The sequence below is a fragment of the Symphodus melops genome (genome assembly GCF_947650265.1).
Source record: "Symphodus melops genome assembly, chromosome: 11".
Lineage (NCBI taxonomy): Eukaryota > Metazoa > Chordata > Actinopteri > Labriformes > Labridae > Symphodus > Symphodus melops.
In genome coordinates, this window is record NC_136701.1 from 24,523,840 (window position 1) to 24,550,837 (window position 26,998).

A 26,998-nucleotide genomic window follows, 5' to 3' on the forward strand; every position below is an offset into this window, starting at 1 on the left:
GTCCAACACGGACAGCTCAAAGTGACACCTTTTAATCTGCTGGTGAAACCTCTGAATCCAGAGCGCCATCACGCTCACAGATGCAGACAAACAGGTTTTCCAGAGAGACGTGACGGCAGCACACGAGCATGCAGCTCTTAAAGAGGATCCGTTAAACGTGGGACATGAACTCGAGATCTGCTCGTCACCGAGTCCTTCAGTCGGCCTCGTCTTTGACGCTGACATGGAGATTTACAAGCATTTTCTACTTCCTGATACTGAGAATTCAAAAACCTCTGACCTTTGACCCCTGTGCTGTTAAAAGAGCAGACATTAAGTTTAACACAAGATATCACTCTCTCGCTACGTTTGGCTATGATCACGTGTTTGTGTGTTCCTCCGTTATTAAAGTGGTCAGAAAACGTTCTTTTTTCAGCACCTCTCCTCCTGCTAGTTTCGTCTCTTCGTTTCTTGTGACGCCAACGTGATGAGCCAAACATTCACATGGACAACAAACGCACAGTCCACAGAGACATTTGCAATGAAGGGAGGATTATGAGGACGACTCAGACGAGTGTTTCAGGGTGAGACGTGGACACGGAGCTCGACAGCGGCTTCTCTGACGAGACTCCACCGGCTCGACAAATCAGTTCACACTTCACATGGCGGAAGGTGTCGGGTGTAGCTGAGGAATATCAGAATATACGTTATGATGCTGCAACAGTCGAGAGAACACGTGATGGTGCTGTGATCAAAACAACACGATGCACATTAGTCACACTGACATGTTGTTTTATAGAGCTACAAAATGAGCGGCTGTGGCCCAGCTGGTAGAGTCGCTCGTCGGGGTTCGATCCCCAGCTCATGCACCAACATGTCAGATGTGTCCCTGAGCAAGGCACTTAAGCCCAAGTTGCTCCCGCTGCTTCGTCAGTGTATGAATGTGATAAGCTCCTACTGAAGGCCACCTAGCATCGAGTGTGTGAGTGTGGAGGTGTAAAGGAGACCGTCGGTCGTAGTCCAGCTCCGTCTGTACCTTTTACCCCGTCCACCATAAAGGAAAGGGAGAACGCAGCCCCCTCTCCTTCCTTTCCTTTAAAATAGACTCGGCCATGTTGGAAGGATGAATTACTGACCTGCCACATGCGTCGCCTCCACGAGCTCTTTGCCGTCTGCTCGGTAGGTCAGGGCCGTAAAAAGAGCTTTAAGTAGAGGAGACTCGAAGAAGCTCTATACAAGCTCAAGTCCATTTACCATCACAGGTGAACCGACAGGTAATCAATCAGCTCCTGCTCTAAAAATCAATACATCGTCTTGCCCTAGGACACGTCGGACATGCTGCTGCAGGAGCTGGGGATTGAACCCCCGATCGTCCAGTTGAGCGACAACCCACTCTACCAGCTGAGCCACAGCCGCCCCCGTTCGCTTTCAACTGTGTCATTTTGTAACTCTACAAAATAATTAGTCAGCCATCAAACACTGTTAACTTCATTCATCGCTGCAGAAAGAAAATAAAAAACTTATTTATCAGTTTGTGGATTTGCTGCTTTTTTGTGTCCTGACAACACGGAGACATTTAAAAGAAGGAAACTGGAGCATGTTCAGCTCTCTTTTGGAGCATTGTATTGAACAGAATCTGTAAAGAGAGGCTTTACCTGCAGCCTCATCTGAGCACAATCCACAAGGATTATGGACATGAAGAGAGAGTGTGTTGTCAGTAACTTCTCCTCTGCACAGAGAGGGAGTTCTGATTACCAGCACGCTGCCTGCACTAAAGTATTCCATAACAGGCTGAGCCAGTGTGTCAGTTGAGTGAGCTTATTTGCTTAGACTGTGGAGGTAATAAAAATGCACAACAGAGCATTTAAAGGGTTGTTTCACACAGTCTTATAAGACACCGAGTAGACAGGACAGAAAAGACAGTGAACGCCCCGCACTGTATCTCAAGTCTGCTTTAAAACATCTCTGTTCAATGAATAAAAACAAGCTGGACACACATACAGTATGAAACACACACACAAACACACACACACACTGGCGTCGACCCAGCTACAGATGGTACAAAGCTTCAAGATAGGCCTGGAAACTGCTGGCAGAGACCAAACACACACACACACACACACACACACACACACACACACGTCTGTTCTCTAAATAACACAACAAGCTGCATTTTCTAACATGAATGCAACTATACGGGAACAACATGAACACGAACACCTCTCTGCCTTTGAACACAACAAACTACATGCAGGAAGCCGCCGGCTAGTTAGTTTGCTACAATGTATCCTTCACAGTAAACCGACAGCGTTAGTTTGCTACAATGTATCCTTCACAGTAAACAGACAGCGTTATTTCCGTCCTGTCAAGTTACCTACCTGGTTTTAGAGGCCAAGAAAGCGAGTTTGATTAATCCGTGCGTGCAGATCTGGATCCCCTCTTTCTCTATACTCGCCACTTTCAAGCTGTGCTCTAAAATGTGAAGCTCCATCTTTTACGTCTTCTCATTTGAGGAACGACTAAATTGTAAAAAATATAATAAAAATCTAAACACTTTCAAACAGGATGCATAAATAAATAAATAGACACATACACACGGCAGGCTGAGGTGTTTTTTTTAAACAGGGATGGAAAGAGCGAGGCAGGGTGGAATAAAGAAAAGCAAAGAGGTAAAAAACCGGACCCTGCTGTCAAACCTATAACAGGACCGCTCACACTTCCGGTCCTAGGACTTCAAAGTAAAAGTAGTTTTTCTCGGAAGGGTGCATAGTGGTTTAAAACCTCCATCGTTTCATGTTCCCACTTTGACTTCACAAAAGTCTAGTAACTTTGGGACATCCGAAACACATAAAGCTTTTCGATAGAATTAGTTTTTTTTTGTGTGAAAATATTTTGTAGTTTTTTTTTTCTACTGTGTTGCGAGTACACATAAGATTTAGATCCCATTTATGCTATTTCATGTCATTGTGGACAGAGGCAGAAAGTGTGCGTGACTCTGTGTGCTTGCCTTGGACAACAAGAGTGGAAGGCAAATAATAATAATTCAATAATTAGAAATTTCAGGCGACCCAATTTGAATTCAGTGGGACCCCAAGCTTGGGAAAACCTAGTTTTGTTCCTCTTTGGCCAGAAGGCTCCAGGGATTACCCTAGCGAAGTGTCTCGTTAATATAATCAGAGGGATATGTCAATAAAAAAAAAAAAAACAGATTAGCCTACCTGCAATCTGGGAATCATTTGTGCCACATTAGTGAAACGTATAATGATCATTTTTGCAAGTCAGTTTCCGTTCTAACAAAAAAATTATCTTTAAAGTGATAATTATGTAGCCTCTACTATTTTTAAGCAATATGGGTAAAAAACAGCTGTTTACAATCACCTTTTCAGCTGTCTACCACTGACTTGGATGTTTTTTCTGGTTTCCTAGCAACTGTAAGTTCCCTGGAAACACAAATGTCAGTTTAGACTTTTTACAGTCTATGGTTTAGACATTGGTTAAGAAACAACAACAACACCCTTATGTTGATAAAATGGATAGAAGCTAAGTGATTGCAGGCTATCTTGTGGTTTCGAGTTTGGAAAATTTATTTTGAAGAAAACCCCTGAAAGCGGATGTGATGGTCCCGTCCGGCTTGCCGTAGCTTTTCAGACCTTTTAAATGGGTGAGCAGAGGACCGCTGTTCCCCTTGTTTGCTCTCCGACTGGAATAGTTAGCAGCTGGTCCGACTGAAACAAACAACTTGCCATTCAAACGAAGTGGGCGGGTCTGCAGTGGCGTGTGGCATCATGGGAAATGTTGTTCTCTAGAGTATTAGTCTATAAAGTTAGGCATGTAGTCAAAGACTTGATACCTTGGTTATGTAATAATAAAATGAGTATGATTAATGACATTTTATAGGCCCTTAATTTTAAAATAAAGGGAAATAAAACATATTTTTGATGTTGAAATAAAGAAATAAAACAGAAGCCACCATACTTCACATCTTTGTATCTTAGAGCAAATACATTGTTGTGAAAATAGAGAAGAGTGGCTACTATTGTTGTCACTTTATTTATTAGCAAATGGAGATTAAACTAAAATAAAATCAACATTATATGACGTAACATCACATCCACCATGTTGAACGATTTCATGCTGGAGCCTGCTGCCGTGTTTTTATTGAGCATGAACGACTGAGAGAAACAGTTTATATGCAGTAATTGTTTTCTCACGTTGCTGTAGATGTGGTCATTGAGTTATGATTTCCTTTTCTTCTCTTCTGCCCCTTTGTGCAAGTGACACAAGTAGTAAACAACCCTTTAATGAAGTTGTCTCTTCAACTCTTCAGAGTCGAGGCTGGAGTGAGAGCAGTTCACATTTTCAAGGTTAAATTCACAATAATTGGCCCCCTGTTGTGTCTGTAGGTGGGAATAGTTGTTCCCTGCTGTGAGGCCACCCTGGAAACACACATTCATGGCCAGCAGATGCACCAAGTGATCAGACATGGCTATGCTAGACTTTGATATGAGTCCTTATCTTTGAACGTTGGAGGATGAAGTGAACAGAACTTGCCTGGTTGTGACCATTAAAGCAGATTTTACCCCAACAGCAGATATTTTTTCCTGTGTTTCAGCCTCATTAGCCGACATTCAAATGACTGAAAATGCGGAGTTACGTGCCGCAGTGTGGCCTTCATATTCTTGCCGCGTCGTATTTGCCTGTTAGTTTTGGCTTCTCTGTTGTCTTCATGTTTTGTGGAAGAAGCTCGTTTTGTGTTGGACATTTGTCTTCAGTTTGTCATTAAATCCTTTTTAAACTTGTATTTTGTACTTGTCATCTCGGGGGACGTGACATTATAAGAAAATTAAGACACAGACACGAGTTTAAAAAAAAAAAAAAAAAAGGAAATTGTAGAGACAGCAATCTGTATTTCAGGGATAACATCACGTCTTTCCTACATTGGAGAAACTTTCATAACAATCCATTGTGCAAAAAATCAATTTCCACCATTATATACAGTCCGTATATGGACCCCAGGTTTGTCCATTAACTTTGCATGTATAGTGTTCGTTTTCTAATTGATTTGTTGGAAGTGGACCACATGTGGACCTTTTATTGCTCTGTGCCTGAACGTGAATAAATAGAACTGAACTGTCTGAGACAGCGTTCAAAGGTGCACTCAGATAATGGAGCTTTAGTGTTCAGCCTTTACCTAAATGGTCATTATGTCGACGCTCTTATCCAGCAGGGTAACTTGCGGCTTTCTTCTCCCTCCGCAGGGATGTTAAAGGTCTCAGTGGGCATCTAACAATCAGGGCTGTGCGGCCGCAGGTATATACAGCTGTATCTTTAGCTGCACATTGAAGGCGGGAGGAGGAAGTGTTAAAAGCTGTGAAGTGTTGGAGCCGCTCTGCTTCACTTTAGTCGACTGACTGAGGCCTTGGCCAATTAGATATGAAGGTTGTTTCACTCCTGCTGGCTTTTCTCTCTGAAGTCTTCAAAGTGAGACATCGTACGAAAAGGCTCAGAGTTCAGGGAATAACTGAAGGTAATCATCTCACGTGGTTTAACCCCCCAAAAAAGTGATGTAACGATCAGCGCAATGACTGATCCTACAGAACTGAAGGAAACATTTTGTACCCCCCAAAAATGTGTCACCTAAAGCCCCGCTTCCACCAAGAGCTCCTGCATGGATCAGGACAGTTTGGTTTGGCGAGGCCTGATCCTGTTTGCATTCCCACAGCCAATCATGCCATTTTATTGGGTGGGCGGCGTGTAAGCCGGATACCGATCATTTCCAGAAATAATATAATCAGCTGCAGAGTCAGAGAGTTGGCCTTTACTCAAGGATAATGAAAAACCACGAGTTTGAACCTTATGAGTAATTAAATGAATTTGTGGCTGTGAAATATTTTCACTGCTGAAATGAGTGAAATTAAAGAGCTGGTGTTTAGTTGTTTCTGCGCTGCTGTTTTTTGTGTGTCATTAAAACGCAGCAGAGTCGGAGACAGAGGCATGCAACATGGAGGAGAGGAGTAAAGCTCTAATCTCTTCCCCGTGACCCAGATGAAATCCTGAGAACAAGCGGGGTGTTGGCCCCTCCACCAGAACACACAGCTGAGATCTGAGAGCAAACACCCATCAGTGCAGATGAGTCCACTTAGTACTACTTCAAGAACAGAGAAGACCCGAAGCCTGTTACCTAAAACCCCCAGACTATAAGAATCAGCTGCACATATTAAACAATCTGAGAAGAGTCAATAAGATGTGGTTAAGTTTTCAGTAAATCCACGAACAACACCATTAACTTCTCTTTAAAGGATTCAGTATAAAGGCCCTGATACACCAAGGGCCACAACCAGCGGTCGGGGAGAGGAAGCCCTCTGATTGGCCATTGGGAGGTTTGGACAGGTTTGGGAAAGTCCCTTTGACATGTCGCTGTCGTCTCCGTGCTTTCACCCTTCAGTGCAGCTTTTGGTTATTTGTCGCCTCTGCATGAAACGAGCAGAAACTAAACTAAACTTCCCTCCTCCTAAAGTCTGCTGCCATCATCATCATCATCATCATCATCAACAACACGTTGATTGTGTTATTAAGTAAAAGCAGTGTTTTGTTTATAAAAGCTGCATTAATTGATTTGATGCCAAATGAAGGTTTCCAAACAAATTACATCCAGCGAACATCATCCATCATCCTGAGCCGCTTAATGAATGTAACTGATTTTCACTCTGCACTCGGGGGAGGTCTCCTTCCACGCCTCAGGGAAATAAAGAAACCTCAACACGTGCCAAAGCAACAAGCAAAATGTTTGTTTAGTGTTTCTTAGGTGAGTTAAAGAACACATTTCGCTCGCTGCACTGGATCGCTCATCACCAGCATTTCAGGGCTCATTTCTTGCCTTTGATTTCTTGAAACGATGAAGACTTTGACGAACACACCTCATAACCTCGACTGAATCTTTACTTCAGTTTAGAGTTCATTTTAAGCCTGTTTGGTATGAAAGATAGCGCAAAGTTCTCCAATCATTATACGCACACGTGATCGCAGGATGTGAAGCTGAGGGGAAATAATTTGTGTTTCCGCAGTTTTCTGGTTTCCATCAGGAGCCCAAATGGTATTTATCATGTTTTAGTGACATTTGGATGAATGAAGAGAGCGTTCACATCAACGTTCTCTGCAAATTTGCAAAAACCGTTTAGCTTTTTTTGTTTCCTTCTTTTCAAGTTTAACTGAGTCAGGGACCAATTTGTCGTACCAAACGTCGATAAAAAAAAAAACGTTGATATTAAGTTGATTGTTCCTGATTGGTTGTAACTGCCTCCTGTTGACGTTAATCTTAAAGGGACGTGGATAAATGCGAACCTGCCGTTATCTCTCGGTGTTACCGATCATGAGAGGAAAGGCTGTCGGAGGATATTAAAGTCGTTGATGCCGCTGACAGAAATGCACTCTTGTGCTATAATGGGATGCATTAAGGAGTGAGGGCTCAAAGAAATAAGCACTCACACAGACAAATTGATTGCCTTTGTTCCCAGCATGTGAATCAGTGCTGTGCAGCCTTATCGTTGATCACTGGGAGGAACCTGGAGAGGCCTGCAGTCTCACACTGCATCACTGCTCAGCCACTATAAGGTGCTCTGTCATGTTATTTAACGTCTTTTAATAAACTGAGTCTCATAAAAATAATCCTCAGCAGACATGCATCCATAACTTTTTATTCAAAGGGGAAGCTATTTTTGAAGCAAATGGTGAAGCTATCATCCACAGAGGAGATGCCGGTCAGTTCGGCGCCCTTCATGAGAATCCGGTCTACATGCCGGCACCGAGGTTCCAGGCAGGTTCTTCTGGATCTGCGTGAGCCGCAGCACTCCGGAGCGGGTCGAGCTCTCTCCAGTCGAGGCTCGTGCTCTGCATCTTCCTCAGAGTCGAACCACCAACTCCTGACTCTGAGGAACAGGCAGCATGGCGAGCAACCTCGAGTCCATTGCAACTTAAACTGCCTGAAGTGATTCACGTGATCCAGTCTGCTCTTTGGATTCTGCCTGTGTGATGGAGTTGAATCATCCCGTGCGTCTTCTCTGACGGCACCGACCTCCATCTGTTGAGGCGTGCATGAGATTCCTTCTGCTTAGCATATGATAATTATCCTGAGGGTAGATTAGCTGTGCTAAGGTATAGCATACAAGTGTGCAGGATTCACAGAGGCTGCATACAACTTCCTCAACCATGTTTCCAGAGTATGATTCACATGTGCAAACACACTTATTGCACATTTGATAATGTGTTTTAGTGGATGGGAAATTCAGGTTGTGTTTTTTTTGTTGTGTTGTTTGTTGTATATCGATTCTGTGGTTCAGAATCCGCTACTTCTCCCAATCGAAAGGAGTCTGTTGAAGTGGTTTTCCGAGCTTGAAGGAGACCTCGAGGTAGACCTAGAGCTCGCTGGAGAGATAATATCCAGCCTGGGAATCCCCCAGGAGGAGCTGGGAAACCTGCACTTGCTGACCTATGATAAGCGGAAGAAAATGGATGGATGGACTGTTTGAGAAAATTTGTATTTTTGAAAGTAACTAAAATGTCACTTTCCGTAACCCAGTGATAAGTTACATGCAAAAAAAAAACATGAAGGAAAAACACAATAACCTAAGTCTGTTTGAAGACTGAAAGAGACAAAGCAGAAGATTTAACACAAGAAGTGCCTGAGTGTCAAAAAGGAACCAAAACAACAAAGGAGAGATTTTAATTCACATCAAGTCACGCTTCCAGATAATCAATACAGCAGCCAAACAGGCAATGCGATAGTGTTCAAAGGTACAAAATGTTGTCCAGAAGAAAGACTGACTCATAGCATAATCGTAGAGCATCCACAGTCGTGTACTTTGTCTTTTTTTTCATACAGAAAACAGTATCAAACATTAGGCAAAGTCATCTCATGACAAAACCAAGAACATATGCATGCACTGTTGTTTTTTTGTTTTGTTTTTAGGTATACTGAGCTTGCATACAAAGGCAGACAGATTACAAAATCAAAAACCACGTGTCGGTCGTATTCATTACATATTCATCAGAGAGAGAGATAGAGGGAGAATATTGAGATGCCAACAAGGTTTCACAGCCGGTTTGTGTCGCACAAATCGATGCAGCTGAAGAAGGGGAAGTAAAGGGGAAATGCAAGGCCCGACGTGATGCATTAAACATTTCATTCTCCAGCTTTGATAGCATTGGTGGAAACATGAAGGGGACGTTGCATGAAAACAGCTTAACTCAACAATTAAACTAAAGGTCAAGGAGGTTAAATAATAAATGCTTTGGGCTGTTTCTAACAATCGTCTTCAGTGAGGAAAAAATATTATGTAAAAGAGCCCTGCACACTTATAGAACAGGCATGCTGCCATTAATGAAACACACCCGGGCTGATCACGCACGGGGACACGAGGTCACGACAGAAAGCGTCACGAACCTGCAGGAATCCAAACAGTACGAGAGGACTTTTTGTGGTGTTTTTTTTTTTTTCTTTCCTGTGTAACGATTTAGAGCACGGTGGAGGTTTTACAGGAGAGGCGGGCATGCAGAAAAAAAAGGTCATACTGCAGGATCAAACTCATAAAATCACATTCACATGGCATGCATCCCAGCGTACTAATGCGAGAGGGCAACTCAAGTTGGTGGATTCAGTCCCGTAAAGGGTCTCAGGGTATCAAACTCAAACATAAAATATTGAATTGGACCCCCCCCCAACCAATAAATAATTCACATGTAGGAAGGAGTCAAAGTAAAACTTCTTAGTACATGACTTGAATGACATCGCCCTTCACAAGTTTTGCTCCAAGGCTGCAAGTTCAACCGTCTCTATTCCCAGATATGTGCGCCCAAATACAGAGCATGTCATTTATGAACAATATCAACAACACAGAGCACGAAGCTGCACATTCGTAGAGGGTTCACTGTGGAATAGAAGGGGTTAAACATGTACATTCTGTTTGATACATTTATAGTGGAGCTGTTCACATTTTAAAAAATAAAATAATAATCAACCCAACAGATGCAACAACATATTAACAGTATACATACACGGCTAGTATATTAAAACTCTGCCCTTCTCAGCCTCGGCCAATCTTAGCAAAGCTTGCATCGCACGGCCGAACAATCGCGCTGACTTCAGCAGCACATTAAGAGTCGGCTGTTGTAAACAATACATGCTCATTTGTTTTTGTTTTATTTATTTATTTTTTTAGATATTTGACGTAAACTTTCTGTTTGAGAATCGGCCCTTTTTTTCCCTTTTTTTTTTTTGATGAACAGCAGGCACATTTCCATCCCGTTGAAAATGCAAGTCAGCAAGTTTTTTTGTGGAGACTTGTTTTCCTGTAGTGTAAACAATAAGCTGGGCTCGCACACACACACACACACACACACACACACACACACACACGCACACACACACACACACACACACACGCACACACACACACACACACACACACACACAACCGTAGAGCTGCCCAATCATGTGGCATTGTGGTCGGTGAGGTGGTTCTCTACCTGGCGGGTCAACCGTTGAACTTCATCCTGTTGTTGATTACAGCGGCTCTCTGTACAGGAGCTCTTCAGCTTGGTGTGCGATGGCAGTGTACTGTGACTGTTTCCACCTCTGTGCTGAAATTATCCTCCGATCATCTGATGCATATGAGCTTTAATTTGACAGCCCCTGACTAATAACAGACTCCACATAATTATGCTCCTACAGGACCTGTTCAACAGGCCGTGATCACTCCGACATCCTGCAGACAGAAATGTAATCTCGCTCTTTGAGCCTGATTCTTCATTTGAAACATTTTCTCGAAAAAAAAAAAAAGAGAAAAAAAAAAGACTCTTGACCAGTGACAGCCTGCTCTCTAAAAACAGCATGGTGGCCTTGTTAGCCACGACTCCTCTCCAGATGTGTATCTGGGATGACTCTCCAACATGTTTTTAACCTGTTAAAAAGAAGCCCTGACAGGAGGTAACCTCAGAGCGAGGCAGCTCTTCAGATCAGTGAGGAGTTGAAGACGGCGCTGCGATCACATCTCACATTGCACCATCGTTTTGATTGAAGTTCCGTTTGTCACGACGAGACGATTTTCTGTGAGAGGGCGATTTGACGAAGTTAATCTATGTATTTTAAATCATCTTAGCGTACAATGCATTGTGTTTGTTAATCCGTCGTCCTGCTATTTTATAAATCAGTTGCACAAAAATCCTCAAAAAAAAAAAAAATCAAATCAGAGTTTTCGAGACCTTAGTATGCTTCAAACATGGTCCGTGAGCGCAGAGCGTGAGCGCGCTAATTTAAAATGTTTGAGTTTCATGTGGCATTGATGGCTTTGAATTAAATATATAATCACATTCTGTTCTTATTGACACTTTACTCAGAGTCCTAACTTTTTAGGGAAACGGCGTTGTAGATTATGACAGTATTTTAATCTCAGGTTGTAAAATACTGATGCTTTAATCTCGTCCGTTTTAAGAACCGTTTCCACCAAGAGGTTCAGTTCGGTTCGTCTCGGTACGGCACGCATTGTGTGATGTTTCCACAGACTAAAACCGGGAAAGGTCCTCAAATTACCCACCTGTGCCGTCCTACTTTTTGGTACCCTTCTGTTGGGGAGTCAAGTATGTCAATCCGACCCTAAAAGGTGGAGCTACACACTGCAGTGCGTTGATTGGTCCTGTACGACAGCGGCATTAAAAGACAAACACAACCCCGCTGTGTTGAAATACACAGCCGATTGTTTATTCGTTTGTTTATTTGTCCTCGTCTCTGAAACAAAGCTGGGTTGAGTTCTGTGACTCAGAGGAGTGTTAACTGTCCTACGATGAAGTTAGTCTTCCCCTCCTTTCGTTTCCTCTCTTAAGTTAACAAGCAAAAGAAGCTAGCAGCAGTTTTTCTTCTTCGTTGAATTTATTAGAGGTGTAAACTGCGTCGCGCTGCTATAATGTGACGCTGTTACGTAGCTGACGCGGCTATCGGCATCCGGCTTACGAAGCTTAGGGTTACGGTTGGTAGAAACGCAAACAGGACCAGGCTTCACCGAACCGAACTGGACTCATCCATACTGGACCGCTTGGTGGAAACGGGGCTTCAGTCTCATAAGCTCGTTCACAAATGCCGAAAACCCCTTGAAATAATTTCCTGACATCGTCCAGGTCGGGTGCATGTGCACTCTGAGTAAACCGGTGGAGTTTGAGCCGATATGTGAACGAAGCAGGTAAAAGTCTGGGAAATCTAAAGTGAGAGAAAGAGAGAGAGAGTGGAGTGAGGACGTTCGAAGCATACTGAGGCCTTCACTTCACAAACCGAGGATCTAAGGAGCCTCTTTGGGGCGGCTGAACAACAACCGGACCTTCACTAGCGAACAGTTTTACAATCATGTTAAAGTGCAACCTCGTCAGCAAGCGAACGTAAAGAACATGCCGGGTGATGCGTTTATCCTGCGGCTCCTCTGTGACACTAAACGTTAGCGTCGCCAGGCTAAACATGAGCGCCTTCTGTCAAAGATGAGACCGAAGCTAAACATCTCTGCTACATCCTACGTTACATTCCTTCGACTCTGACCGCCGTGATGACAGTGTGAAGGCTTTCTTTGCGCTGTTTCAGGGGAATGTTGACTCATTGGTAAACTATTTAAATGCTGTGACAGGTGACCTTTTGTATTCATTGAAAAATTTAAATTCCACACAGAAAACCCAGTGATTTGTTTTGATGGGATTTCTAGCAGCTGTGCAACCTCTATCATGTATGTGAAGTGTTGAACAGAACATACGATTTCAGAATGAGCCCTGTTGAGAGGAAATGTATTCCCAAAGAGGTGGTGGTGGTGGTGGGGGGTCGCTGAGGCTGATATGACGAGAATCCAGAGGAGAAGAGGTTAAGGAAATAAAGGCAGGAGTCCGATCTGGTGCAGCCGTCGAGGGGGCGATGGGCTAACAGAATGAGGGTCTTCAGTCATTTAATGAACCGGGTAATTCATTGGTCAACGTGTGCCAGCGCTCAATTTTCTTGTCCTTGTTTTTAAGGCAGTCAAACCAGTGTTTGAGCCGCTCTCCGTTTGCATTGATACCCAGAGACACTCCGCCTGAAAGGAGGCACACACACAGAGAGAGGATGAGTCATGAGCTGAACACTCACAGAGGAACATGCAGGAGCTTTACAAGGTCTCACATTATCACAGAGTCAAAGGATAATGGCAGATCATTACAGTATCTTAGCAACAGCACCAAACAGCTGGAAACAGGTATGACATTGAAAATGTGACGGGCAGCATCTCAAATAATCCTCCCTCAAGATTCATTCAGCTGTTTTTCACAAAACTTGAAGTCATTTCAGAGCAGCTTTTAACACGACCTGAAGCAGCAATGATAAGTTACTAAATGCATTTACTCTGAAGGCCCTGACAAGCACACGGAAAAGAACTTGTGGCGCCTCACGTCACCTTTGTTTTGTAAGTTTTGTGCATGCATGACGAAATAACTCTCCATGCCAGCAGGGTGGGGTAGTTCGTTGTTATGATACAAGAAGATGTTTTTCACACCACTGTCGCTCACCACTCGTGTTATAGGTAATCTACTAATCGAAAAAAATGTCTGATATAAAGTTAAAAATGGCGCTGGTGTTGTCGGCTCTCTGTGCTTTAGTGGAAAAATAAAAGAAGAGGCGAATAAGTGAATAGCAGAAGATGCAACAGTGATGGCCTGTTAAAAAAAGTCTATTTTACATGTTTTTTAACTGTTTGGTTCAACTGCTAATCAAAATGTAAAACAATCTCTTGAAAGTTTTTTTTTGAATATGTCTGAGAGCTTAGCCCAGCTAGCTTCCCCTGCTACTAAGTGATTGATACATTTGCATAATTAGTAGTCTGTCTGAATTAGACAGGAGGCTCAAATCCAGCTCTTTACCTCTTTCTGGATTGATCTAAAGTTAAGTTGAGAAAAGCAGAAAGTAATGAGTGAAGTCCCTGAGAATATGTTTTTTATTCTGATGTTGCTTACCTATGAAATCGTTGGACTTCCCGATATCGTAGTCCCACACGGTAACCTCCAGTGTCTTTTTGGTGAGGTCTGCATATTTAATGTCGTAACAGAACTCCTGCAGGAAACAGAACGGCAGAAAAGTATGTTTTTATTCTCACCATGTCTTTCCAAAACAACAAACAGTTTGACATCTGAAGATATCTCACAAAATTCACTTAACAATGTTCCTCTGACTCCAACATGTGTCTCTAGTCTGTCTTCAAACCCCCCAATAATGAGGAACAGTCCATCCTCTCCGTCTTCTGCCTGCTCCACTTTTCAGAAAATATGTGCTCAAACAGGGCGTTTGGAGATTTTCCCTTCATGACATCACAAAGGGCAGTAGCCCCTCCCCCAGGTGGGTGACACTCCCACAGCTAGGTGTTTGTTCTGCCCTCTGAGTCTGCCTTCTCACCGTAAACAATAGGACATGGAGCCAGAAAGCAGCAAGTACACCCGAGCCCTTCCAGAGAGGGGGCGTGGTCAGACACAGCTCATTTACATATTTAAAGCTACAGACACAGAAACAGCCTGTTCTGAGCAGGGCTGAAATAGAGGGGTTTATAGACATGATCAAATACAGGATCAGAGTGGATTTACAACAACACACTTCACACGCATGTTGAAGAGGAGCTCTGACACTGATTTACACTGAAGAGGAGGTGAATATGTGAGCTTTAAATTTCCACAACTGGATTTTTCCATGCTGCTTTTAACACCTCAACACCACTAATAGTTGATTTTTTTTTGGTAGAGCCTGAAATATAAAGTATGTGGTTGTCTTTTCTCATGTTCAGAGATGCTCTTATTGATTCAGGATACAACAAGTGTCAGTAGTATTGATTGGAGCTCCGACCAATTAAATGTAAAATACATGCTGGGCTACTTTAAAAGAATGACAGTATAATCAATAGAGTCCACTGTCCAATAAATGAAACAAGCATTTTTTTCTGTTATCAATTTGCTGCCTGTGAGGGAGGAGCGTTCGTTCTGCATTTCAATCTGCAGTTCAATCAGAGTTCCTGCTCCACCTTAATGAAATCGATGCCCTGGTGCGGAGGAAGAGCCCGTATGAGGGCATTGTCTCTGACAGAAAGGTCAAGAGGTGATGGAGGAATATGGATTCAAAAAATGTCAGAGGAAATGTCAAGCTGCTGGCCTGAGTGTGTGTTGGGCTGGAGTGTCCACTCATATGCAGGAGGAGACTTCTGAGCCCGCTCGCCGTGTAGCGTGACGCACTGAGGAGCTCTGAAAACACGTTTGGCTTCCTCCTCTGACATATTGCTGGATCTTCAAGGTCTTTAGGAAATGCATAACTGATTTGAACAGAACATTTAGTCTTTTGTTTCTAAAGAAGGTAATCTGTGAGGCTGAGTCAAGAAAGGATTTATCACGAGTCGCGTTTCCTTCATACTGAATTTATCAACAGTGTGAAAAAGCCCATTAAAGCCCACAATATGCTTTAGTCCCTTTTCTGTGTATTTCAAATTTAATCATATTTTCCCACGAGAAGGGCTGCAGCATCATTTGTAAACACGAGCTCAACAATTGGCTGACTTACAGTGTTGATATGTTGTTGGCAAACAGTTGGATTATTCTCAGTCCTCATAAGCAGAGGTAAAAAACAAACACACTAGGAAGAGTCCTGCAAGATTTTAAGTCCAACAAGAAAAGCACCGTACCTCGTTGAACTCAGGATTGAGCGTCTTCTTCTTCACAGCCGTCTTGTGCTTTGACTTTTTGTTCTCGTCGGGCTTCAGGTACCTACAGGAGGAACGAGTCAGCAGAATGAATAAAAGTGGTCTGTGTGTGTAGATGCATCAGGAGAATACTAATCATCCACGTCGATGAGTTTATCACCTCAATGAGACTGATGGACTGTTTTAAACCCTCTACAGTGATGTATGTTCCTACTGATGGTGTAAAAGCAACAGTAGTTCAGCTGTTATTGTGTTGTGTCCTGCAGAGGGCGCTGTGGCATTGTCTTTACTCACCACACAGCTGCAATGCTTAACACTAAACATCACATGACTTTATGATCCAGAGACTCCAGCTGTGCTTCTATCAAAGATCATTTTTCACTTGATAAAAACATGAATGCTTCTGCATCAAACCCTCTCAAAGAAGCAGAAACTTATATCTGATTCATGTCATCCCTTCAAACTTTCAGGGGATTAGATGTAAACACACCTCATGTATTAACAATAGAAGCCCAGTGTACCTTAAATCATTAACATGTTTCAAAGAGTTGTATTTGCTCAAATTTTATTATTTTTCTGAGTTTTTCAGAGCCTGTTTTCTTGCTGATTCTTGTTTATGATTTACAGTCTTCAGGTTGACTGCTTTAAGAATTTGAAATCATGATGAACTCAGTTTCCATTTACTTAGGTACACTAGTTTAAAATAATGTAACAGTGCTGCAGTAAATCTTATCCCCTCATCCCCTCCCCCCGGTGTCTCACACCCGTGGACTCTACCTCCAGCCTGGAACTAAACTTTTGCAGAGGTCCGCCATTTTTATTGGAGTGATCGGGTGGTAGCTCGTTGGATTTAAAGAGACACACACACTGAAACAGAGCGTTCTGAGAGAGCTGGTTCCTACAGGGTCACAAACCTCCTCTGCTGTTTGATTCATGTTGTATTTGTAGCAGATGTTTAGTTAGACCACAGGGGACTGTTTGAAAAGGTTCGACTGTGTTTGTTTTGTTTGGATGTACCCGTGACACTTGTGACTCAGTTTATGTTGTGCTTTATGTGATATAAGTTCATGTTTTTATTTTGGATTTGTTGTGTTGCTTCCAGTCATGTAACACTGTGGTAGCCTGTTAGCTTTAGCTTGTATCGGCTGCTCTGTGAGTCAGATTGTTCTGCTGTTCTGGGTGCAGCCTTTTGGTGTGTGTGTGTGTGTGTGTGTGTGTGTGTGTGTGTGAGCTTGGACACTTCCTTCATGAATAATGCAAACAGCAGGTTGTACTTGTATCAATCCCTGAGTGTTGTAGGAGATGTTTTGTAATACCTCTGTCCATTTTGCACATTACAGCTCATTCGGAAGAGAATACTTCAGTCGTGCAGCGATTACAGCAGCTCGCCACATCCTTCTTCCCTCTTACGTGCTCACTGGAGCCACACACACTCCAGAATTTCCCAAGGTAACACAGAGACTTACAGCCACTTTAAGTGGGTTATTGCTCTCAAACACACCCCAGAGGGAACGAGGGCTGAAATTGTTGTTGATGAGGATTTTGCGGCAAACTTAATTGTTGTCAAGTAATGGGACAAGTAATCCCCCCCAGGCAACACATGCAAACAATATTATTGCTGCAATTTGGCACAACTACAAAACTTACCGTAGATGTTCAGCAGCTGTGCAATGAAAGCAAACTTAAAGCTATCTCTATGTCACTGAGACTGAGGGAACCTTCAATCGCTTTAAAGGTTAAAACAAAGGTTTGAAATCAGAGCAACAGTATTTACTGTATGTAGGAATTTTGCATGGTGCCCTTTGATGCCCCCTGAAGGTCTGTGCATGCAACTGCACAATCGTAAGCTGCACATAGAGCAGGGCTGTTGTGCTTATCCCTCTGAGTCAACATGTGTCTACAAGCAGATCGAACATGTCGACTGATGAGCTTCAGTAATATTTCTCCTTTGTCTTGCTTTATGAAAACCGTCTTGTGATAACACGAACAATTGGTGCTATCCAAATAAAGATTGATTGATTGATTTTGCGAGAGCATGACTCCACATGCGTCTATTTCCGTTGTTTGCAAACTGTTTGCATTTGGAGCACAACTGTGTGTACATCAAGGCTAAATACAAAAACAATGCACATAGTTTTAAAGTGTGGAAAATGGATGGAATGCAATATGCAAGGACAGGTAGGTCAAGAGGAGACAGAGAAACCTGTGATGGGTAATAAAGAGACATTTAAGCAGTTTTATAATGTTGGATTGAACTGATAGTTATTTAAAAATAACTTAAGGAACATAAGACCCTGAAATACAAAGTTAGAAGGTTCTTATGGATTCAGATTTTGGAGGCTTTTAGAATAATAGTCCAACTCAAAGGATCAATCTGCAGTTCAGGTGTCCGCTGTGGTTTGATGGATCAAAAAGCAATTTGATGGACAACAGGAGAAACAATGCGGTCATTATGACAGAGCGTACATGAACCCATCAGTAAAGATGTTATCCGAGTGTCCTTCAAGCTTCGGGAAGATTTGTTCAACCTCAAACTGTTGGCAGCCTTTCTCCCCCGAATCGAGTCGGGCTTTTGTTCTCAAGGTGTGCACGGCGGAGTAGGAAATTAATTGCACTTTCATTGCTCAGCCAGATGAAAGACTTGGGAAATGTTCAGGTGTGATGAATAGAACTCTCCTTCAAATTGCAGCCCTGCGGCTGGCCTCTTGTGCTGTGTGCGTCTTTCACGGCGCTGATAATCACAGGTAGTCGGCCTCCTTTCTGCTAAAAACATCAGCACTGCCAGCTTATCCATTACAGCACTTGTACAGTGTGTTTTACATCCTCTAAAAATAGCTGAATTATGACGAGCACAGGCTTTTTTTAAGGAGAATTATTTGTCAAGAGGAACAGAATCACCCGTCATCATACATGCTAGTTTGAAGCCTCCCGGTGTAAATCTGAACTCCCTTTTTTACAACTCTGTGCTCACTATTTGAAATCCTTTCCCACATAATGATCAATTAGAAAGCACCATTAAGCACAAGCGGCGGACAAAATCTTCCTTTGCTCGAGCTGCAGGTGTCCCGTGGTTAGCATTTTTGTGTTAGCAGGCTAATGTTAGCACACTTTGGTTAACCCATAGATTCATACTGCACATACTGTACAATGGCTGCACTGACACCTCTGTTTGTGTATCTTTTGTTGCACGTGTGTGAGCATACTGACGTTTTGACGTAGGGGTCAGAGAAGCCGTTGGCGTCCATGGCGGCGAGGTGAGCACAGCGTATGATGCCAACGACCAGGCAGGACTTTTGGGTGTTGTACTTGAGAGAAATCATGATGCGTCCTCGCTCCTCCAGCGACTTGTCTTCTGTCTTGTTGACCTGCAGTGATTCAAAAAGACAGAATTAGAAATCTTCAGTCTTTTGTCATGAATTCATCCTTCTGAGTGCGGATTTGTGCCAAGAATCATTCCCGACTGGAATTCTTATTTCTGGCATCCATATTATTTGGTACATAACCAGTGATTCAATTACTAAAATGCTATTAATCCAGACAAAAAAAAATCCTTCCTGCTTTGTAAACCAGGTTTATGGAGTGGGAACGTTTCCAGAGGGAATTTGTAATACTTTTTTTTTTTTTTTTTTTAAATCCCTCGAGTCTTTTTAGTGAAAGTAAGTCGATCTTATAAAAAGTCTTCAGACGCTGAAGCACTCTCTTCCAGACAGTTGTTTGTCCTGAAAATCAGCCAAACACTGATTGGCTGATTGATGTAATCTCTGCTGTAGGAGTTAATGGCCTCATCAAAATTAATCTGCCGTGTTCTTTCGAGACACGATGAACATCTGAACTGACACATGACCTGCGTGCCTGCTTACATTTCAAAACGCCACACCGGGGCCTCCTCACTGACGAACACAACCTCACGTCTGAACTTCAAGAGTTACCGAACCTTTTAGGCAAATTCATTCAAACATTTTGTCACTTTGGGTGATTTGTGATTTAATGTGGCTTGTCAAAGCCTCAATTAAAAACCCAATTTTAGTGCGTGGTCCCATAAGGGAGCATACACTGTGAAACTGTCAGCGAGCTCAGAAATCTGCTGCAGCTGAATCTGTTGTGTCAGATGACCTCCAGCTAAGTGACAACATTAGTAACTGCTTTGTTTCAAAACTTGAACAAAGCTGCATGCAGTTAAAACCAAGACGAGAGAAATGGGCACAAGAAAACATGTTGGATGCTTCAAAACTTGTATTGATGTTTTTCATTCAACCATCAAGTCTCTGAAGCTTTGCTAGGTGAGCTCTAACGAACTAAACTTCTTCCTCACCGAACGGACCAAGTGCTTAAAAAGAAAATTAACGTCATACATATTGAGAGAAAGAAGCAACATTTTGCTCTTTGCTGCAAATGTTTGTCACATGTAAAGAAAAAAACCCCTGAGAAATAGATTTGTGATTTATGTATAAACCGACAACCCGACAAACTGAATGACGCTGTGCCCTTGATTTGTTGAAGATCTTCAGGCACTACCTCCAGCCTTGAAACCCCAAAGACCACTCGTGTAATCAGTCAGTTCTCTTTGTAAACTGATTATCAAACCATCTGACCAAACATCAGGAATCAAACCAATCACACGAGTCGCCATTTAAAAACTCATTGATGTATTGGTTGGACAATCAGATACGCACTCATTCGACATTTCACGACCTCCATGTTGGCACTTCCACCTCCAGCCTTAAGACTGAATGTCACAAATGTATTGATCAATGTCTTTTATTTTTATTTTTTCTTATGGTCTCTTGTTTTATTCATGTTGAATTCTGTCCTGTCAGGGCTCCCTTGTTAAATACATTTTACATCTCAATGGGAATATTTGGTAACACGTCATTTGAAGGGGTCTGCAGAAGACTGACATGATGCATAAAGGAGACTCTATGCATGAACGTTTTAATTCACTGGTCCATTATGCTCCCTGTAATGCAAAAAGGACATTATTTAGGATGTCTTTGTCATGTCAACTTCAGCCTGACCTAACCTTCAGATCTGCTTTAGTGGTACAGCAGCAGTTAACAGGCATTCTTCATACCTTTCTACTATCAGGATGGTTGTCTTTATCGATTTCTTCCCAGAGAACTTGAAGCTATCTGGGGAGAAAAATGCAAACTTGAGTGTGTGACTTGAGCAGAAATGCAGCCAAAGCCTCTAAAGAGCTGCTGTATCTGCTTTCATTTATTCTTTCCTGCTTTGCCCAGTGACTTAGAAATGTAATTTACCAGAAACATTTCCACACTGGCTGATTGCATGACTATGCACTTGGCTTTCCCTTACATCAGCTTTTATTTTTCACCACATATTTAGTATAAGACCATCCATATCAGCAGAGTAAAATGCGCAGAGGCTTAACAACTTCAAGCTTATCAGGAGCTTCTTGAAAGTGTGTGGACCGGTGGAAATACGGGCACTGGGATTGAGAGTCCCTTCAGTTGGATTCCTGCCATTTCATATTGATATTCATTATTTTTTTGTCTCATTCAGATTCTACGTCTCGTTGACAATCGTACACTTTCTTCACTTTGAGGCTAAAAGCGTCAGAGTTCAAACTTAAGGACATGTAGTTTTATAAGAGCAGAGGAAGGCAGTTTATTTCTCTGATTATATGATTACTCTAATCATTAAACGACTGAATGAATTTTGAGGCCTCTATGGTGACTTAAAACAGAAAATACGACTTTAAGCCCAATGATTGACTATTTAGATTTAGTAATATGTTGCCTCAATCCGATGCCAGGGGTCGGTGTCAGATGGATGCTGAATGATACACTCGACTGCTGAACAACAACAGGATGAAGTGTTTGTTAAAAGCGTGATATAAACTGGCACAGGACAAACCAGTAGTTACAGTTTTGACCACAGGGGGCGCCAAAAGCAACGCAAACCAAAAAGTTCTCACAGGAGCTTTAAGGTTTTAAAATGACTCTGGTACTGTCAGTGACGACGCCTCATCCCAGACTCTGACGGCTGGTCTAAATACCCGATCTCCACCGCCTCTCTCTCTCTGTGCTCTCTGATAGTTTCAGCTTATTTCTGACTGTGTTACATGTGTCCATATGTCAAGTGCTTCAAGTAGTCACTCAGTGGGAAAAGGGAAAAGTAAGGCATTGGTTTGAGTAAATGGAGTATACTTTAATAACTGGGTTACAAGATGGCAACAATTAATTATTAATTGAAACCCCCAGTTTCCTTTGGTTTCTCCCGCTGGCCTCGTTTTATTGGTCTAGTTGAGCTTCATATTTTACTGAACATTCAGGTGACAGTTTGCTCGCCATAGTGGGTTTTATAGACTTTGTGAAAAAAAAAAAAAAAAAGTAAATGTAGTGTTTCTCAACAGGTGGTTCGGGTCGTGAATGTGTGGACCGGAAAAAATATGATTTCAAAAAGTTTATGAAGCACTTTTTTTTTTTTTTTTTTTTTTTAAAAGATTTGTTTTGGGCCTTTTTGCCTTTAATGATAGAGGGAGGAAAGTGGATAGAGTCGGAAAGGGGGGAGAGAGTGGGGAGAGACACGCGGGAAATGGGCCACAGGCCGGACGCGAACCCGGGCCGCCCGCGCGCGAGGACTGAGCCTCAATACGTGGGGTCGCGTGCACTGCCGCTGCGCCACCGGCGACCCCATGAAGCACTTTTTAAATATGTTTTTGGGTCTTTTGTTCTGACATGTTTTGTACCGTCTGAGGTCCAAACAGCAGCATTTTTCGTTGAACTGATCTGATTGGTTAAAAAAAAAAAAAATCTGAAATGCGGGTTGTGATTTTTCACAAAGGTTTTAGTTGGTGGTGGGTCCTGAGGCCAGACCTGTTGAGAACTACTGATTTAATGGAATAATACTGAACTACATAAAACAAATGCTAACTGACATTTTGAGGATTTTTGAGTTTTTGGTTTCCTGTCAACAAGACCAGGGACACTGCTGCATTTTGAATAACCTGCAGGAGTTTGATTGTAGGAAGACCTGAGAGTTGCACCATTTTGATGCAGTCAGATGAAAGCTAGCTCTCTGCTAGCCTCGGATTTGGAGGAAGAAACACATTTTCTTTAGGTTTCTTTTGGATTCATAATGGACTTGTTGCAGACATATAATCTGAGTTATAGCACTCGCCCATTCCAAGCACCATCCCAGTTATCCCGAGTATAAATAATAAAATGTTTCTGGCAATGTTTCCTGTAGCTATAATTATTCAAAAACACCCCAGGCATGCTTTTAGGCATAAAGTCTGTTATTTGTAGTGAGTAAAAACACATTTTAAAGCACTACATGAGCAAGCTACATGAACGGAAGCTAAAATCTGACTCTTACATTAATCATGCTGTGTTTTTTTTTTTTTTTTTCGGACGGCATCGGAATAATAGAAAAAGAGAACCAGGCAGAAAAAGTCTGAGCGGACGCAGACTTGTGTTGCGTCCTGTGCTCAACAATATGTCCAGCTGTGTCCACAGCAGGGTGCTAATCAGATCTCTCCGGGGAGCCGACTCGCTCTACATGAATCACAGATGACTTTTACAAGACGTCTCTCTGGACTCGTGGACTTGACGGCGTCCATTTCGTCATCTGGCATGCCAACATGTTCCAGCCGCCGCCTCGGTTTACTGTCAGATCCATTTAGCCCCGTCTCTTCTTCTGCTGTTTATACACGGTGAGGACATCCCACCTCCCTGCCCGGCCCGAGCTTTAACAAGGAGCACTCTGGGAGGTCCGTGACCAAACAAGAGGCTGACAGGAACACGAGAGCGTCAAGATGTGCGACTGGGCGAGGAGGCACACACCTCAGGACGCCTCAGTGGAATCAAGGTCGACATCTTTACAGCTTCTTTTTCAGTCTCTCACACACACACACACACAGACCGTCCATTAAACCTTTCTTCTCCAACACATTTTCTTTTATGCTGCCATATAAACAACTTACTCCCACAAATAAACAGGTTTACCACTGACAGACGATCGATTCACATGGAACTTTAAAAAGCTGCTTGTTAGTTTCTTTTCCTCTCTCTATCAGTCTCTTCAAACATTAAACCAACATTATAAAAACATTGCCTTTTCACATTTGCAGTTATTTATTGATTTGTGTAGCTATTATGTTCTGCTGTTACAGAGGTAGGTAATGTAGTCACAGTGTTGGAAAGATCGACCACACGGCACATTTGAAAGGCTCACGCCAATTGACAAGGAATACACTTAAAAACAGATAAATCATAAGCACCTACACGTCTCCCCGTCTCTATAGAGGCTCTTCCCTTCTGTGTGCTCAACGTTGAAATCGACTCGTAAACAAACACACTGCAGAGCCATAGTGTTTGCTTTACATTTACCAGCTAATTGCTCCATTGCCTCGGGGGAAACTCAATTAACATCGGCCCGCAGGATGTCCATTTATTCCATTTAACGCACAGTATAACCGGACACCTCCGATCTGACCGTCTGAACATTCTTCTAAATGAATGCAGCTGCAGAGCTGAATGACCTGCTGAAATATGCATCACGCCTGGCTCATTGTTTTCTGAACTCCACAGGCTGGCAACGAAACAGCAGAGGTACCAACCTCACACAATAATATGCCAATCGTTTCGACTGGCTTCCAGGTATTAGGCAGTCCCTCAGGGGGTTGCCAAGGAAACTGAGATGTTACCAGGAAAAAAAAGGACAGGTGGTATCCCAGGATAAAAAGAGGTTCTCCTCTGACTGGTCCACGTTGTTTAGCCGGTAATCAATTCCAATTTCTTAACTTACAGTCTGAAGTGGATAAACCTTAATTACCTGCCACAAGTGTTTCCCTCTTTGCCGGGCTCCTTAAAAAGCCTAATAAAACCATGAAAAGTCCTGACATGCATGGAGGCGCACAGGTCTTTTTAGTGCCACATGTCATTAGTGAGGCTCTCTGTAACTTTGCGTGGGAGGCGCAGGATATGAGGCTGAGGAAGAGGAAAAGCGGGACCCCTCAGATCAGCTCCTCTCAGGGAGCAGAGGGCCGCTGAGGAAGGTGAATTTATGGACATTAAAAATAAGTCCGCCTCCTGCCAAACACAAACATTCTGCTGCTGCAATTAACATTTCAAACCACTCCAATATAATCATATATATATGCACCGTCCTCTGGGAGAAAGCCTGCTCTTATTTCTCATCGGTATATTTTGCAGTTTACCAAAGTTTAGTGAGGACTGACCTCCATTATTACCTTCGTGCTTCACCTTTAATGGGCCGTAACCTTTTGTGTGCTCCCTCCAACGATCCAGCACAGCAGTCACATCACTTCTGCTGCTGGGCAGGAAAAACAAACCTCTCTTTACAACTCTGCTTTACATGACTTTTAACGAGACGGAGAGCCATTCCCAAAAAAATACAGAATTAAACCCACTGTTTCTCAACAATGTTGACACGGTGAGCTACCAATTAGTGGGCATCGCTTACATTGAGACCTTTCGATTCCTGACTGAGCCGAGGGAGTAGGGAAATGTATTTCACTGGGAGGCAGAGCCAAGTTTCATTGGCAGATTGAGCTGCTGGCCTTCACACTGTTGCAGCCCCTGTTGCTGCTCGCTGGTTGCCAATGCTAAAGGCAGACTGAGAGCGGAGGATGGCAAAGACAGCATGTGAATGGTCACGATGGCAGTCAGAACACGGCTCTCCAACGTGAGGATGTTGAATATTGAAAATATTTAAGAATTCCAGCTCCAGCTCTGAGTTGCATGAGAGCATGCGAGTTTCTGCGGGTATGAGGTCGAGCACTTTGAACGCTTTGGAGCGTGCATGGATGGAGGAGGAGGGGGGGATGTTGGTCGCCATCTCTCATCCCTCTATTTCATTAAAAACTGAATTTGAAGCAGGTTGATTTGGAGGTTGTTTGGTTGATTAAAAAGGTCTCAATTTGGAAGAAAGGTTTTAGACTTTAGTAAACATTAACTAATAGGTTTTTTTTGTTTTCTTTCAACATGTGACTGATCCACTCCACAGGTCTACTGTCAGCGTGTTTTATGAGCTGGATGAGCCAGTCGAAAAGCTCCACTGTACGCCAAAGCCCATCAATAAGAGGCCCCTCGGAGCTGCTCTGTGATTAAATGGCTTGTGCTTTATTCTCTCCAGCACAGCAAACAGCATCCTGTGTTCAGACAGAACGTCTTCTCCTCCTCTTCAGGAGCGAGCGGAGCGGAAAGCTTTCAGCCCCGAGCTCGCTCTCGGTCATATCAGTTTGCCTTGAAGCTTTTCTGTGTGAAAATAGCCAAACTTTCTACTCTCGGCTCCGTGGTCGAGATATCTGACAAAGAGAATGGCCACAGAAACCAAACTGAGACGGAGCAGACGTCCCCCTAAAAATACATACAGTTATGGAGTTTGACAGGAACATGCAGCTCTTACAGTGACTGTAAAAGCTGCACGCTATGATGGGCTGACGCTCCACATCTTTCCTCACTGAGAGCAGGTTGAAGAGCTTATTTACTGACGGCAGAGGCTTTCCATCCATCCACTGTTTGCTTTAGGAAAAAAAAAAAAAAAAGCATTTCAAAGGATTCAGCCAGTCACATCATGCAAACCAGCCGGACGAGTGTTCCTTATTTAGCTGAAGGCTATGAAAACACCAACGAGTTATCAATCCGCACCAAAAATACCGTCCTTTTTAGGACGGTATTTTAAAGACTACGTCTTCTTCTTCTTCTGTAATGAAAGGGCTTCATCAAGTTTTCAGTGTGTCCGTCAGTTCTTCTGCGTTATTTTCTTCCTACTGTGAATATGTTGAGCTCCAGCTAGCACGTCGTTATCCCTCGTCCTGCATCTTATCCCGTGTTCAAGCCTGCTGCAGGTTGTTCGTGATGAGTCTGGGTTTGTTTTTCTTGCCACAGTAAGTTTTGCTAAAAGTGCTACACTCATGAAAGATTAAGATCTTTGTAATTTAACAATAAGGAAGGCCTTTTACCTGCTTTTTAAAAAGTTGTTAGGAATACAAATAATATTGATTGATGTCTAACTGGCCTCCTTTGACTCTCTACAAAAAACTCAAATCCCTGCTGGCATATTTGGCTTATTTCTGGTCAAAAATATTTTATTACACTTCACAGATAACAAAATTCAGCTTACAAGTGAAGATCAAGACATTTCGATTTCGAGATATAAAAAGGAAAAGTTAGCCTTAAATGTGTGTAAAAAGTGAACACACGGGTGTTTCTCATTCATCCCTTTTTGCACGCTCACTTACACGTCGGCGGTCTCATTAGCGGTGCTCATCTCGCCAGTGGCACGCCGTTCCTCCCTCAGTTTCA

General features: G+C 42.8%; 2 protein-coding genes across 3 annotated transcripts in view; both read right to left on the minus strand.

Moving 5' to 3' along the window:
• castor2 (cytosolic arginine sensor for mTORC1 subunit 2) overlaps nucleotides 1-2,696 on the minus strand; it is a 48,368-nt gene extending 45,672 nt beyond the window's left edge. For both annotated transcript variants that reach the window (XR_013780182.1, XM_079356553.1), the window contains exon 1: nucleotides 2,358-2,696. Coding sequence is in view for 1 of the 2 variants with exons in the window: in XM_079356553.1 (XP_079212679.1) it covers nucleotides 2,358-2,470 (113 nt within the window). In the remaining variant the exon portion in view is untranslated. The remainder of the gene's footprint in view (nucleotides 1-2,357) is intronic.
• Nucleotides 2,697-11,246: 8,550 nt separating this feature from the next.
• Nucleotides 11,247-26,998, minus strand: part of doc2b (double C2-like domains, beta) — a 108,472-nt gene continuing 92,720 nt past the window's right edge. Inside the window, exons 6-9 of the mRNA XM_079355832.1 lie at nucleotides 18,915-19,072; nucleotides 15,690-15,771; nucleotides 13,987-14,083; nucleotides 11,247-13,073 (exon numbers count right to left, since the gene is read on the minus strand). Coding sequence (XP_079211958.1) covers nucleotides 12,940-13,073; nucleotides 13,987-14,083; nucleotides 15,690-15,771; nucleotides 18,915-19,072 — 471 coding nt within the window. The 3' untranslated portion in view covers nucleotides 11,247-12,939. The remainder of the gene's footprint in view (nucleotides 13,074-13,986; nucleotides 14,084-15,689; nucleotides 15,772-18,914; nucleotides 19,073-26,998) is intronic.